This window comes from Haemaphysalis longicornis, unplaced genomic scaffold, assembly GCF_048455015.1.
Source record: "Haemaphysalis longicornis isolate Haplotype H1 unplaced genomic scaffold, Haemaphysalis longicornis Haplotype H1 scaffold_2, whole genome shotgun sequence".
Lineage (NCBI taxonomy): Eukaryota > Metazoa > Arthropoda > Arachnida > Ixodida > Ixodidae > Haemaphysalis > Haemaphysalis longicornis.
In genome coordinates, this window is record NW_027526295.1 from 167,710,484 (window position 1) to 167,724,242 (window position 13,759).

General features: G+C 44.5%; 1 protein-coding gene across 4 annotated transcripts in view; it reads left to right on the plus strand.

Annotated features, from left to right (window-relative positions):
• LOC144169453 (secernin-2) overlaps nt 1-13,759 on the plus strand; it is a 49,889-nt gene that overhangs the window by 23,648 nt on the left and 12,482 nt on the right. For 3 of the 4 annotated variants that reach the window (XM_077698631.1, XM_077698630.1, XM_077698628.1), the window contains exons 4-5: nt 1,385-1,584; nt 4,655-4,858. In XM_077698631.1, coding sequence (XP_077554757.1) covers nt 1,385-1,584; nt 4,655-4,858 — 404 coding nt within the window. Of the gene's footprint in view, nt 1-1,384; nt 1,585-4,654; nt 4,859-6,670; nt 6,766-13,759 lie in introns of all 4 variants that reach the window. The other variant, XM_077698629.1, reaches the window with a different exon arrangement.

A 13,759-nucleotide genomic window follows, 5' to 3' on the forward strand; every position in this document is an offset into this window, starting at 1 on the left:
CCGACGAACTACTAAGGGAGAAACGGAGCAGAAGGAGCGGCGCCCGTCTTCCGATGGGTCGCTTTATTTCTCCCCCTTTGTCGATTCCCTACGCTGGCGGCGAATAAGAAAACGAAGACGCGAAAAGAAGCTGGAGGTATGCGCGCCCCTTCCCAACCCCTGAGAATGCTGTCCGGGTCCGAGTACGGAAGGAAGTTTTGTTCAGGGGTTTATGCAGAATTTCGATTTTGGGGGGGTGTCGGTGGGATGTCTGGGGGGTGTTGTATAAATCCGTAGGCAGGGTGCTTGTGGTTGTGGAATCTTTTTGGGGGGGGTGTCGAAGTCGTTCTGGGGGGGTGTTTATAAATCCCTGGTTTTGTTTGCAGACTCTGTGCAGACATCGTTTTTTTTTTTTTTTTCGAACATAACTGCGCACGACGTCCGCGGATGCCAGGTGACCTGTCGCATTTCTTTCCTTCGTTTGAATTAAGAAATGAACTTCAAACTTCCATATAACTAAAAGCAGCTATTGCATTTTGTTAACTGCTGCTGGGGACTAAGTCCATGGCTTTCACTTTTTGCTGCAAACACTGCCAATTAAAACCACGCGTTCAGTCAGCGGATATTCTGTCTTTCAAGGTTAAAAGCACCCGTCAACCAGTGCAGCAGGAGTGACAAAACAAGAATGGAGTGTCAGGTTGTGATTTAATTAACTGACGAAAAAATTCCCAAAAGTGCTTGAGCCTATAATGCATGGGCTGACCTAGTCGTGGGGAAGTCATACCATTTGCACAACAGCCGTAAAGACCTGCGTTAAAGTGGCGCCAACCCTGTCCATCTTTCTCGTGTTTTGTCGTTAAATCTGCGCTAACTGTTTACGTGAACTCCTGGGCATCGCTCCTGAAAAATACTGTGATGAGTCACGACGCTGGAACTGAGCCACGAGATCTGTGGTTCAACAGTATAGCGCGCTATACTATAGCTCAACCTAAATGCTGTTACTGATATATATATGTTATAGAGGGAAGAGACAGAAATGAATGGGCAAAGTATTTGCAAGTTTCAAACCTGCCTCGGTGGATCAGCACCTAAGAAGGCATTGTGCCGCTGAGCCCGCAGACATTGCAGGTTAAATCCCAGCCGTAGTGGCGGCTTTTCTGATGGAGACGAAAAGGCCTGTGTGTTGAGATTTCGGCGCACGTTAAAGATCCCCAGGTGGCCAAAATTAATCCAGAGCCCTCCACTACAGCGCGCCTCGTAGCCCAGGTTTAGTTTTTCGGCTTGTTAAACCCCACAGTCGATCAATTTGCGGACTCGATCTTCTGATGTCTGGGTTTCACTTAGAATGCATTGCGCGTGAAGGATTAACCCTGTGGCTGAAATGGCTCTCCTTCGTTATTCGCAGGCTCGGCCTGGAGCGGGGCAAGAGCGCCCGAGAGGCGCTGGACGTGATCGTGTCTCTGCTCGAGAAGCACGGCCAGGGGGGGCCCTGCTTTGACACGGACCCCTCGTTCACGTACCACAACAGCTTCCTCATCGCCGACCGCACCGAGGCCTGGGTGCTGGAGACGGCAGGAAAGCTGTGGGCGGCCGAGAACGTCAAGAGTGAGCAAACCGCTTGGCATGCCTCCGAAGACGAAGGGGCCACGAAGACGAAACACGAGTGGGATCGTTAGAAAGACTGTTTTGCCCCGATAACAATGACGCCAATTTCGTCGCAAGCTTCGAACAATTGATCTAGCTATTAAAGATGCCACAAAGACAGGATACAAGCTTGAAAAGCAAACTTATGGGGGCTAGTTGGTGAATGTTGCTGCTAGAAAACAAGACGATGGACGGAAGAGGCCGCTTCCCCTTTCTTTCATCTGCGCTGCTTAAGAAGACTGCTTTGTCCCGATAACAATGACACCAATTTTGTTGCAAGCTTCAAACAAATAATCTAGCCATTGAGGGCGGCATGGCATTTAAAACAGCTTCTTCTTACCTTTAAGTAAACTCTGTGAAACTTGTCAGTGTTGCTGTTTTTTTTAACTCTGATTTCAAATACGACATTATTTTTTGAGTCAGTCACTTAGTTCCCAGGATAATTAGAGGTAATTGGTCATTTTTGGAGGAGCAATAGACAAGATGGTGTTAGTCATGAAACTAGTCTTTAAGAACCCTGGAGAATGCAGTAAGAGAAGCGGTTTTTTTGATGCATTACTTGGAACTAATTTTACAGCTCATGAAACTATGGTGTTTGAAATGGGCATTTCAAATAGTTTCTTGCCACTGGTGCCACCAAAGTTAAGTGCCACCACTCCACAAAGTTAAGTGCCACCAAAGTGGTGCCACCACTCATTAAGAGCTGTAAAATTAGTTCCAATGGGTGCATCGAAAAACCGCTTCTCTTATTGCATTCACCAGGGTTTTTAGTATTAGAAAATACAAAGATTACAGTTTTATGACTAACACTGTTTTGTCTATTGTTTCTCCAAAAATGACCAATTACCTCTAATTATTTGAGTCTAATTAACTGACTCAAAAAATAATGGCATGTTTGAAATCAATGGTAAGAAGCATAAAGACTGACAAGTTTCACAAAGTTTACTCAAAGGTAGAAGAAGCTGTTTTAAGAGCAGTGTCCCCCTTTAATCTATAGATTTAGTCTCCATGAAGACAAAATACAAGAATGGTTGATTAAAAAGATGGGTTTGTTTTGTAAGAGTAATACCAATTTTATTGCATACTTCAAACAAGTAACCGAGGAATTAATTGATTGATAGTGGGGTTTAACGCGCCGACGCAACGCAGGCGATGAGGCGCGCCGTAGTGGAGGGCTCCGGATTAATTTTGACCACCTGGGGATCTTTAACGTGCGCCGAAATCTCGTACACATGGGCGTTTTTGCTTTTCGCCTCCATCAGAAAAAACCGAGGAATTAGAGCGGACATGTAAAGCTGTGGCGACTCCCCAGTCGCTTCGCAGTGATTTCTCTGCGACATCACAAAATCTTGTTCGTGCGATCGGGTGGCCACCAAGCGAAGCCACTGCCAAAAAATATGACTGTGTGGTCATAGTTGGGCATCTAGTTTCACTTTATTGTACCACTTGAATAATACTGTGCAGTTAACATGCTGATACCTGTGTTTTTAATGTTCCCTCAGTTGCGTCACTGTTGACATTGAGTAGCACAAAATGGGAAAGTTTTTGGCTATTTCCGGAACTTCCCTGGTTGAAAAACGTCTTTCGTGGCCTGAATGGAGCTAAGTGGGTTACGAAAGACCAATGCTTTCAGATTCAACAAAGTTCTATTTTGTCTTCATGGCTTCTGAATTTCATTTCCTTGTTGTTTGAGGCAGTTGGGAGAAGTATGATCTATGAGGCACTGTAGTTATGTTCGAGGCTGTGCATTAGTGATGCTGTCAACGTGATTCTGTGACGCATTTAGTACTGTGTTAATGACTTGTCCACTGGTTTTGGAGTACGGGGAGGCTATAATCATTCCGCTCCTCCCATTAGTGGGGTGGGATGGCCTTTGCCACTTTTTGGGCCTTGGCCGATGACAAAGGTGAATTTTTGCTTGTCAAGAAGTATAATCAAAATCCTTATAAGAGAAAGTGGTGCGTCTCATGGGAGGAACGAAATGGCCTAGGGAGCTTCTAATTTTTTGTCTACGCTGACAACTGACACGAAAGGTCTGACCCGGGCTAGCACTAACTCTGCTGTAAAAAAAAAAAAAAAAAAGTACAGCCCATCTGACACTTATCAGACAGCAGCTTGGCAGTGGCACCATCTAAGGTGAACAGAGGCTGGGCACATTGACAATCAGTGCATATGCGGTTACGCCAACTTGGTTGCCGAAAATGGGTAGAGTCAACGTGAAACACTGCATGCACTGTTTTCTTCACTGGCCAAGCAACCCTCGCGACAAAAGCTTTATTGCCCACGGCAGCAGCGATGATGTTCAGAGAGCACTGACGTGTGGACATCGGGCGATACGACTAATTCAGCCAAATGGCTGAAATGTCCAAGGCCTGACATAGCCAGCGATACTGTTCACCCAACTGCCAGTATATATACAGTTCCGACCCAGTGCCCTCACTTAGGCTTCTTGTCTGGCTGCTAACCCATCCAAAAGGCCGTGACATAATGTGGGAGGGAAAATGAGAGAGAGAAAAAAGCACTGATTGACCAACAGTTTACGAGCAATTAAGGCACGCTTTGCCTCGAACCAAATGGCAACAGGGCTGCAAGTGTCTCAGCTGAAACAAACCTGAGTGTTGTCTCAGGTGTACAGCGAGGCTCCAAGTTCCCTCAAATTCCAAGAAGCTTCCTTGAAGAGCCTGCCTCTTGCTCACACCTCTTGGAAGGTCCACGATGCTGCAAGGGACATGCCCAGCTACATAAAAAAAATTTGGGGGGTTTAACTCGCCAAAGCTACACGTGGGCTTTGAGGAAAGCCGTTGTGGAGGGCTCCGGATTAATTTTGACCACCTGGGGATCTCTAACAAAATCTTGACACATGGGCGTTTTAGCCTTTTGCCTCCATCGCAATAACAGCCCCCGGAGCCAGGATCAAACCCGCATCCTCGGGCTTTTGCACTAAGCACAACGCCTTAACCACTGCGGTGGATCTGCCCAGCCACGTGCATACTTCTAATCCTGGTTCTCTCTCCCTTGCTTGTCCGTGCAGGCGGCTGCCGGAACATCTCCAACTGCCTGTCCATCGAGACCCGGATTGACCTCTGCAGTGAGGGGCTCAGGGAAGAGGCCAAGAGGCTGGGCTTCTGGGATGACAGCCGAGGGGAGCTGAACTTCCGCCTGGCGTTCAGCGATGGTGAGCTGGACAGCCGGTACACGTGCGGGAAGCAGCTTCTGCAGAAGCTGTCGGCAGGGGGTATGTTGCCCTCTTCAACTCCACTGTTCTGTGTACCCACCCGCCGCTAAATGTGGCATCGTGCGATTCGTACCAGTGCTTCTTTGTTGCTGCATTTGTGTTATCGTAAACAAGGGGCGAAGTCTGTGTGGTACGTAGGTGTTGCATGAATCATTTTCCAGGACGGGGTAGGCTGCCCCTTTTTGGCATATGCATGTGTAGTCGGTACAGAGCAAGCATTATACAGGAGAAGATTTAGTGCACGCAGTGTTGCCGTGGCCATTACTTTAAGTCTCCTTTAGTCTTTACAGGAGACTAAGTTGCGATGTCTACTGTAACAGCATATGTGGTGCATTCATCTGTGAAAGAATGGTTGAAGTGGCTTCCTTTGTTATGGGCCTTTTGTGGTTTTCGTTACGTGCATGGAAAGTTGGTTATGAAAAACTGAAGGAATCGCAACAGGCAGGATAGTTCGTTCTCAAAGGCCTGTTAACATACATTAATACACCAAGAATGGTGAGGACATGACAGAGTGTAAGAAGTATTCTGGTGATGACTCCTTGCTCTAAAAACTGTTCTGATTACATCCTATGGGCTGCGGAGTGCACAGGGGTTCTTTAGAATGATTATGGCTGCCGCTGCAGCAGGAGTGCTGAGTCACTCTCTAGATAGAGAAATCAGCACAATTTCGGTGCTGATTAGTATACTCGGAACATTGCTGGCGCTAGGCGGGACAAGGACGAGGATCTACACACACAAATGTAGATGCTCGTCCTTGTCCCGCCTAGCGCCAGCAATGTTCCGAGTGAAAAACCAACTAGCCCCATTTTAAGCACTGGTTAGTATAGTTTTTACACATTGCCGTTGTGCTTGTTATTTTCACGTACATAAATGCTGATCATGCTCAGTGCATTACAAACATTTTCTTCAAGCTTGTGAAGAGTGGGAGCCGGCGTGCCATTGGTCTCAAGGCCGGCGTGCCTGGTCTCAAGAAAAACATGTTGTCCCTCTGCCTTCGAGCATTTTTCAGTTGATAAATGAACTTCCCAGCAAAACGACTACCACTAATAAAATAAAGTAACGCTCTGCATGCTCTTGTATTAGGTATGGCTACCCACACATGACCACTTCAGTATTTTGTCTTCGGTCAGTGCGATGAAAAATGTCACCTCTGGCAGTGTTGATTCATGAAGCTGGGATATTTTATGGTACACAGCTTCTGAACTGTTAATAGGCAAGTCAATTTTTTTTGTAAGGTTATGCGCCTTGCGTGGTGGTGATGGCAGAGGGCTCCCCAAACATGTAGGTGTGCATGCTGCCATGTGCCACCGTATGAAACATCTCCCCGTTGCGCGGCTCCATCAGACGCTGATGAATTAAGGAGTACAAAGGGAACAATACTATCTTGCTGCTTTCCTCTGCCCAAAAAGGTGCGAGTGTCATCACCTGTACCTCTTCCGCTGTATCACTAACACCTATTAAGTGAAATGCAGAGAGCTTTTCTAAGCTCAGCCGTGAAAATTGGCTGTGGGTCTTCATCTGTAAGGCCTATATGAATTTTGCTTTCGCACATGTGAACGTTCCTGTTAGGGATTTCATTTATGAAACTTCTGTGTCAAAAGCATGCATAAAGGCCGACATTAGTGTGGGCATACTTTCACTATTTGACACTTAACATGAAGGCTTTAGCGCTCATGTGCTGGCTTATGTGGTTTCATGTAGGATTGTTTTGTTTTTATTTTTTATTTTCATGTGAGCGCACAGTTTATGTTGATGATTTCTTTGCCTTTCTGTTTCTTTGGTCCTTTCTTCTCTGTGTTTTTCACCCGACAGACGGAATCGGGGAGCAGGAAATGATGAGGGTGCTGAGGAACAAGCCTAGTGGGATTTGCATGTCAACAGGTGCCTTTGTGTCCACGGGCAGCCAGGTATACACCTACCCCACCACTTGTGAAGTCTCATCCTGGTGCTTAGTGTACAGTAAAGGTCGTTGCAAGGGATCTTTAAGATGGCATACAAGTTCGCTTCAGCATAAAGATCCCCTTGGCAGAATTACAAATTTGTTACGTTAATTAAGCTAGATACTTAAGGGGGAACACTGGTGTTAGAACAACTTTTTCTGTTAATTTTCAAGTAAACTTTGTGAAACTTGTCAGTCTTGCTGTTTTTTACCACTGATTTCAAATATGCCATTATTTTTTCAGTTGGTCATTTAGTTCCCAAGATAATTAGAGATAATTAGCCATTTCTGGTCAAACAATTAGACAAAACAGTGTTAGTCATAAAACTGCAGTCTTTATATTTTCCAATACTATGGACCCTGGTGAATGCAATAATGGAAGCAGTTTTTTTATGCATCGCTTGGAACTAATTTTACAGCTCATTACACTTCAGTGTTTGTAATGGGCACTCAAAATGGTTCCTTGCCACTGGTGCCACCAAAATTTAATGAGTTGTAAAATTAGTTCCAAGCGATGCATCAAAAAACTGCTTCGATTATTGCATTCACCAGGGTTCATAGTATTGGAAAATATAAAGACTGCAGTTTTATGACTAACACTGTTTTGTCTAATTGTTTGACCAGAAATGGCTAATTATCTCTAATTATCTTGGGAACTAAATGACCAACTGAAAAAATAATGGCATATTTGAAATCAGTGGTAAAAAACAGCAAGACTGACAAGTTTCACAAAGTTTACTTGAAAATTAACAGAAAAAGTTGTTTTACTTAAGACAAGTGTCCCTCCTTAAAACCGAAGGGTGGCAATGTCTTGAGGCACTTTTTTTGCACTCACCGAGTGATGTTACAGGCTTATGCCATTAATAACTATGAGAGGATTTAGCTGTGGATGTGGTGCCATCTCTCTGTGGCTTCTGTAACAACGTGACACTGACAAGATCGCAAGAAATGTCAGAAAACATGGCTTGTTGTTTCTCTCATTGGAACATTAAGCGTTCCATAGGGTTCAAGTTGTCCAGTTGTAGCCATATTGTAAACCCAAACTTTAGCTTTATTGCTTGAAGCAAAAAAATAGAAAGCACCAAACTAAGTTTTCATGGGATCAACAACAATACGGTACTCTGATTTTCGGTTTCAGCCAGACTGCTTCTATTGAAATGTAGTCAGCATACTGACTGTCTGTTTTTTGTCTTCTCCACGAAACACGTCATTAGAACTTTTGGTCATACGCCATCAATATTTATCTAGGGAGCAGGTCATTTTAAATCTGTCCTTCATACTCTGAAGTGGAAATGTCCACCAAACAAAATTGTAGAGCTGTGAAATAGATGATCTTCTGAAGTGAGCTTGTATGCTGTCTTCATGGTCCTTTTAGTTGTAGCAGCTGCTATAGCACAGCCTCTAGTAAACAGCTTTGTTAGTAAGTGTGAAGCTAATCTTTGTGACAGCTCTTTCATCGGGCATAGTTGCACAATGGCTTTTCTTGTACAACTGCTTTGCACACCATGGTAACCACATTTGCACAGATTAAACTTTTCTGGCTGTGGTGAAACTCTCAAAGTGCAACACAATGACTGCATTGTCTAAAGTCTACAAAAGCGAGTTGTTAAACAAAAATGCCTTTGCTTTCTCAGCATTAGTACCTAAGTGAGCAGTGTTTGTCAGGCAGTATGTTCTTTTCCTTACCAGCCCACTGCCTCGGATGGATGCAAAAACTAGAAACGTATTTTGGCATGGTCACAGCAGTGTTAAAGGTTAAACTAGGTGGTGGAAATGACGAAGGTGCAAGTATTGCTGGCAAGTAGTACTCCCCGCATCAAGAGAAGGCTGCACTGGTCTTTGTTTGGTTCTTGTTCTGTTATTCAAAAGAGCGCAGGAATGTAGCCTAGGTTGGCTACTTTTTTTACTTTTACTTACTTACTTTTACTTTTACTTTACTTACTTTTGGCTACTTATACAGTATAGCACATGCACAAAGAAGGGTAAGCTGATGTGTTCATTAGATGTTACCGTGGGGCTTTACAAAGACATACATAGTCAGTGGTACCAGCATTCAACTTCTGATGTTCTTTGTATTATTTCTGCACTGATTTTGTTTTTTACCTTCCGACTATTGTTTCTTGGGGCATAATTTTGGCACTGATAGTTCTTTTTTTTTTTTCAGCTTGAAATAAATTATGCTTATTTAGACACGTTTTTCTCATTTCTGTTTTGTACAGTTACTTCCCTATGGGATGTTATAAACACGCATTCCCAAATATGCAGGTTACTTTTGTCTGAATCGTCCTGCTAGTTATGCATGCTTTTGTCACTGTGACCAGAAGCTGTTCGAACTGTAATAGGGACAAAATTTTCTCTTCTTGATAACGTGACACTCATCAGATCTTTGGCATCTGTGGTTCATCATGGGGCATCATTGCAATCAACCAAATCTTTATTTCTGTAGAAACATGTGGCGCATTGTCGATTCGAATCCTGGACCAGGACGAATTTTTCTTCAAACTGCAAAGTTTCTGAGGAAGGTGTATAGCTTCCCTTTGTACGGCTGCATTGAGGTGGATGTCAAACTTTCCTGCGCAGAAATCTACTCCACCTTGGGGATTTCCCCTAAACTTGGTCGATGTGGAGCATTACACAACAGGTAGTAGTAGAGAAAGAACTACCATAACAGGGAACTGCAACTGGACCTCTGAAAAACAATATTTTCACCAGGTGTACAGGTTTTCTGGATGCTTAAAGGAGCCATGAAGAGAAAACACAAGTTTGGTTCATTCAAAAGATTGTCTCGTTAGAATCATACTGACACCACTTTTAACGTAAACTTCGCTCAAATAAGCTACATAATTAGGAAAAACGGGAATGGTCATGCGACCCACCAGCTCATTTCCCGCAACAGAACCTGTGTCGTCACATGAGCTAAGCTCTGCGATTGGCGGAGGCTGGCAGAAGCAGATGCAAATTAGGTAGAACTTACAAACTAGACGAACGAGCGATTTGCGCTTAAATTTAGGGCACATTCTTTACAAAGCAATAAGAATGATGGGACAAACAGTGGAAGTTACGAAAGCACATGTAAACATAGAAGTACTGATGCGTTCTGCTGTTCGTACTGCGCTCAGCATGCTTGGTTTAGCTGCACAGCACTACGGGGCTTGGGGTTGTCTCAGACGACACTGGCCGATTGACGCAAGCAACGGTGTCTTACGTGACCCCATTTGTCGAGCGAGCACTGTTTCAGGGAACGAATATTTTCGCCCAGAACAAAAACAAGCCAGGTTTAAATGCGGGCAAAAACAAACCAAACGCTTGCCACGGTATGGTGGCGCCATCTAGGTTACGGAATGTGAAGAAACGCGGGAACAAACCAACACCGCTGTACAGGGTGGAGACAACCTTTGAACGGTCCCGTGCCGCCGCAATTGGGCCAACGGGCTCAACGCGTTATTCTTTTCGTTTCCCACGAGACCTAGCAACGCGAAACAGACAATATGATTCAAACTTCTTCAGTAAACCGCGTTGCGGCGATAATTTTAGCGCGGTTTTGACACAATGACTTGCTTCGGCGGCGAGCGAGCAACTGAAAATGGCGGCGCCAGCGTATACGTGTCTCTACCCTGTATGGCGGATGCGTGAATGAAGGTACTCTAGGCTGCAGAGCGGTAGGTTCCAGTGATGTCACTTGGGACCACGAAAACGCACGATTGAGCGGGAAAATCAAAATTTTAACCTAAATTGTTAAATTTCTCAGTGAATAAAGCACCGTTTGTATCTGGACAAGCGCTGGGGGCACTATAAAACACGAAATCTTTCGAATAAAACCGACTTTCATTTTCTCTTCATGGCTCCTTTAAGCTTAATTTATTTGCATATGCAATGCATTGATCATCCACGGTGCCTTTATAAAAAGAACCAACAGTGGTCGAAATTAATTCAAACGTCTTCATAGTGACCTTTGGTCTGGCGCATAGAATGCCAATTTCAAATTTTCCTTTCTATATAATGGCTCTGTGCTCCAGGAGGGCTTTTTGATAAGTATGGTAAAGATGCAGGTTAGACGCCTTTTTTGTAGACAGTTCATTTTATTTCTCAGCATGGGCTTGTCTGTTGAGGGCTACATGCTTGATCTACCCAGATTTCAATGTTTAATGGTGTTACAAAAGCAGACGTTGCTAAGTGCACCGAAATTGGGTGAAGATTTTTTCCCTCTGAAACCAATTTTCAAGATTTTGAACACGAAAAAACTAATCATACATGGCCAAATCTGGAAAATGTTGAGAGGGGGCTCGTTAAGGCCAAACACTCCAATAACATTGCATGTTGTTTCGCCATTCTGGAAGTAGTCGATACGGGTCATTCTGTGGTTGTCCCAAAAAACAGTGGTCATTACCTTCCTAGACAACAAAATGGTCTTTGCTTTCTTTGGGGTTCTTTCACCAGATGACATCCACTGCTTCGACTGCTGCTTTGGTGAATTCGTACTTTGTTCACAGTCACGCATAGGCGCACACAGTCGTGCGGATTGTGATTAAGCATCACCAGGTGCTGCATAGAAACGTCCAGTCGTACCGTATTTTCGCGCATGTAACCTGCCCCTTCATATTACCCACACCCCCACGTTCTGTCGGCGAATAAAAAAAAATATATCCCCACGTATTGCCCGCATATTTTATACATAAGAGGAGAGACCAAATCTACTACTGAAGCAACATTACCAATATGTTTATGCAAAAGAACTTACCTAGCTGACTACGTAACTGAATGACTTGCCGCATACATTTTTTCAGGTTGGTATATTGTTGAGCTCTGCGTGCAAAATAAGCACTGTCAATGGGATAACAGTGGCTTAGTTGCTATTACTGCTGTAGGCGCATCATGGCCCAATATGCACTGCGGTGAAGCTGCACCAAAGGAAATTCCTCACATATAATCCGCACCTCTACTTCACCCCTGAAATTTCCGCATTTTGGTGCAGGTTATATGTGCGAAAATATGGTATGCGTTTTTGGCCCTCAGTCACCAATCGCAGTGCCTATTTCAAGCAACTTTTTTACACACAATTGTTAGCACAGAATTTCGTTCACTCTTCCATTTGAGATGCCCACAATATCGCCCATCGTGCGCACTGTTATTTGGCAGTCCTGCCCACCAATTCCATGAATTCTTTTTTCACAATTTTGAAGTAGTGGTGTGCAATGCTTGTTACATTTTGACATTATGTCCGGCCACCTTCAGCTCTTATGCACAGTCTCCATGAACTTCATATAGCCTGATTTTGATCTGTGTCCACCTTTTTGAAAAAAAAAAAAAAATGATTTGCCATTGGACGGAACAATTATCTTTCCATTTTTTTGTGGGGGCAGAAGCTGGCGTGATAATTTCAAACATGTCTTGGACAAAAATGAAGCCATGTTTGTCAATAGTATATTGCCGTAGCTTAATTAAAAAGGTTGTGGCACCATCTCAGAAAAATTTAGCAGGCTTATCAAATGACCCTTTCTATGAGCTCGTATTATTTGTCCATGCTTGCTTTTATTTTTCTTATTATTGATAGTTGGTTGCGGCATAATTTTATGGCCAAGGTCAATCTAGTGCAAGCATTTTTTTTTTTTCTTTCTGAGAAGTTTTACCTCACCGCAGCATTGTTATGCAAATTCGCATAGGGACCGGGCGGCCGTTGTATGGCACCACCGTCGCTTCAGCGAACAGCGCCGCCCGTGGCCAACCGCTCATCAGTGGAATGCAGGTGGCGGTCAGCGCAGCGTTATTGTGCATGACTTTCTGTCGTTTTTCTGCGGTACGGCTTGCTAAGCGTACATAACCACAACGACTTTTTTCAGATCGGTAAATCTCGAGCGTGGATGTGACCTTTACGAGGCATGCCATGTGTGTGATTTACGCCCATGCTCAGTATTTACAAATAGCAGACGACGCTCAATGCGCCAAGCTGGAAGTCAAGGTGGAAGTGAAAGTCCGTTCCTTCGTGTAATTTTTTCATGCCTGCCTGCAGTTTCGCGTATCGAGGAGTATATTGCAGCTAAATGCTCCCACAAAGCCGGTGTGTGCAACCGATCCAGTAATGCTGCGTCGCTGGCCTTTGGCAGTTGATGACAAAACGGCGTCGACGTCGTGCACAAGCGAAAGACAAAGTTGGGGGGTGCCTTCTAAGATTTACCTCAAAACAGAAATTGTGATGGACGACGCTTCCATAACTTTATTACGTACGGCTGAAACGTGCTTAATTTCACAGAAATGCTCTTACTACCGTCATCGGGAATCGTTGATAGAAAAAATTCCCCGCATTTCCCCGAGGGGAAGAATGTGAAAGTGCGAATGCACGAGTTGAATTTGCGCGGTTCGGTAATGTTTGCGAAAGAGAGATCACACACACACACACAACTACAAAGAAAGAAAGATGCATTTATTCACAGACACCTATTTGTGTTGTCGTTGTACTTGATTGCTAGAGCGAATCTCAGCTTTGAAATTTCGTGTCAGTACTCCTTTAAGCAGGTGCATTAGCCCTTCTCACGCCCGATTCTTGGCCAATCCCCCACGTGGGTATGTGCCATGTCAGCGGCCAGGCAGCGCGCGCCCATCTCCCCCCCGTTGCCAAGGTAGACGAGGAGATTCCTGACCAATCCCCCACGTGGGTATGTGCCATGTCAGCGGCCAGGCTGCGCGCGCCCATCTCCACGTGCGCGGACATCGCCGGTGGACGCAGGTTCAGGGTCGCTTAAGAAGTGCATTGCACTTAATAAATACCGCATGATAGTAGAATGTTATTGCTTGTCATGGAGAAGCATTGATTTATAAGAATTGCAATGGTTGCTGGCTAGATGGTAAATGGTTTTTCAAAAACCAATTCCTGCGTGGCTGAAGGACGCAAGACAGGAGGGTGTCTGAAGCCTGTACTCAGCTTCACAACTGAATGCTGCGGTTACAAGCTGCCACCTATGCTTGAA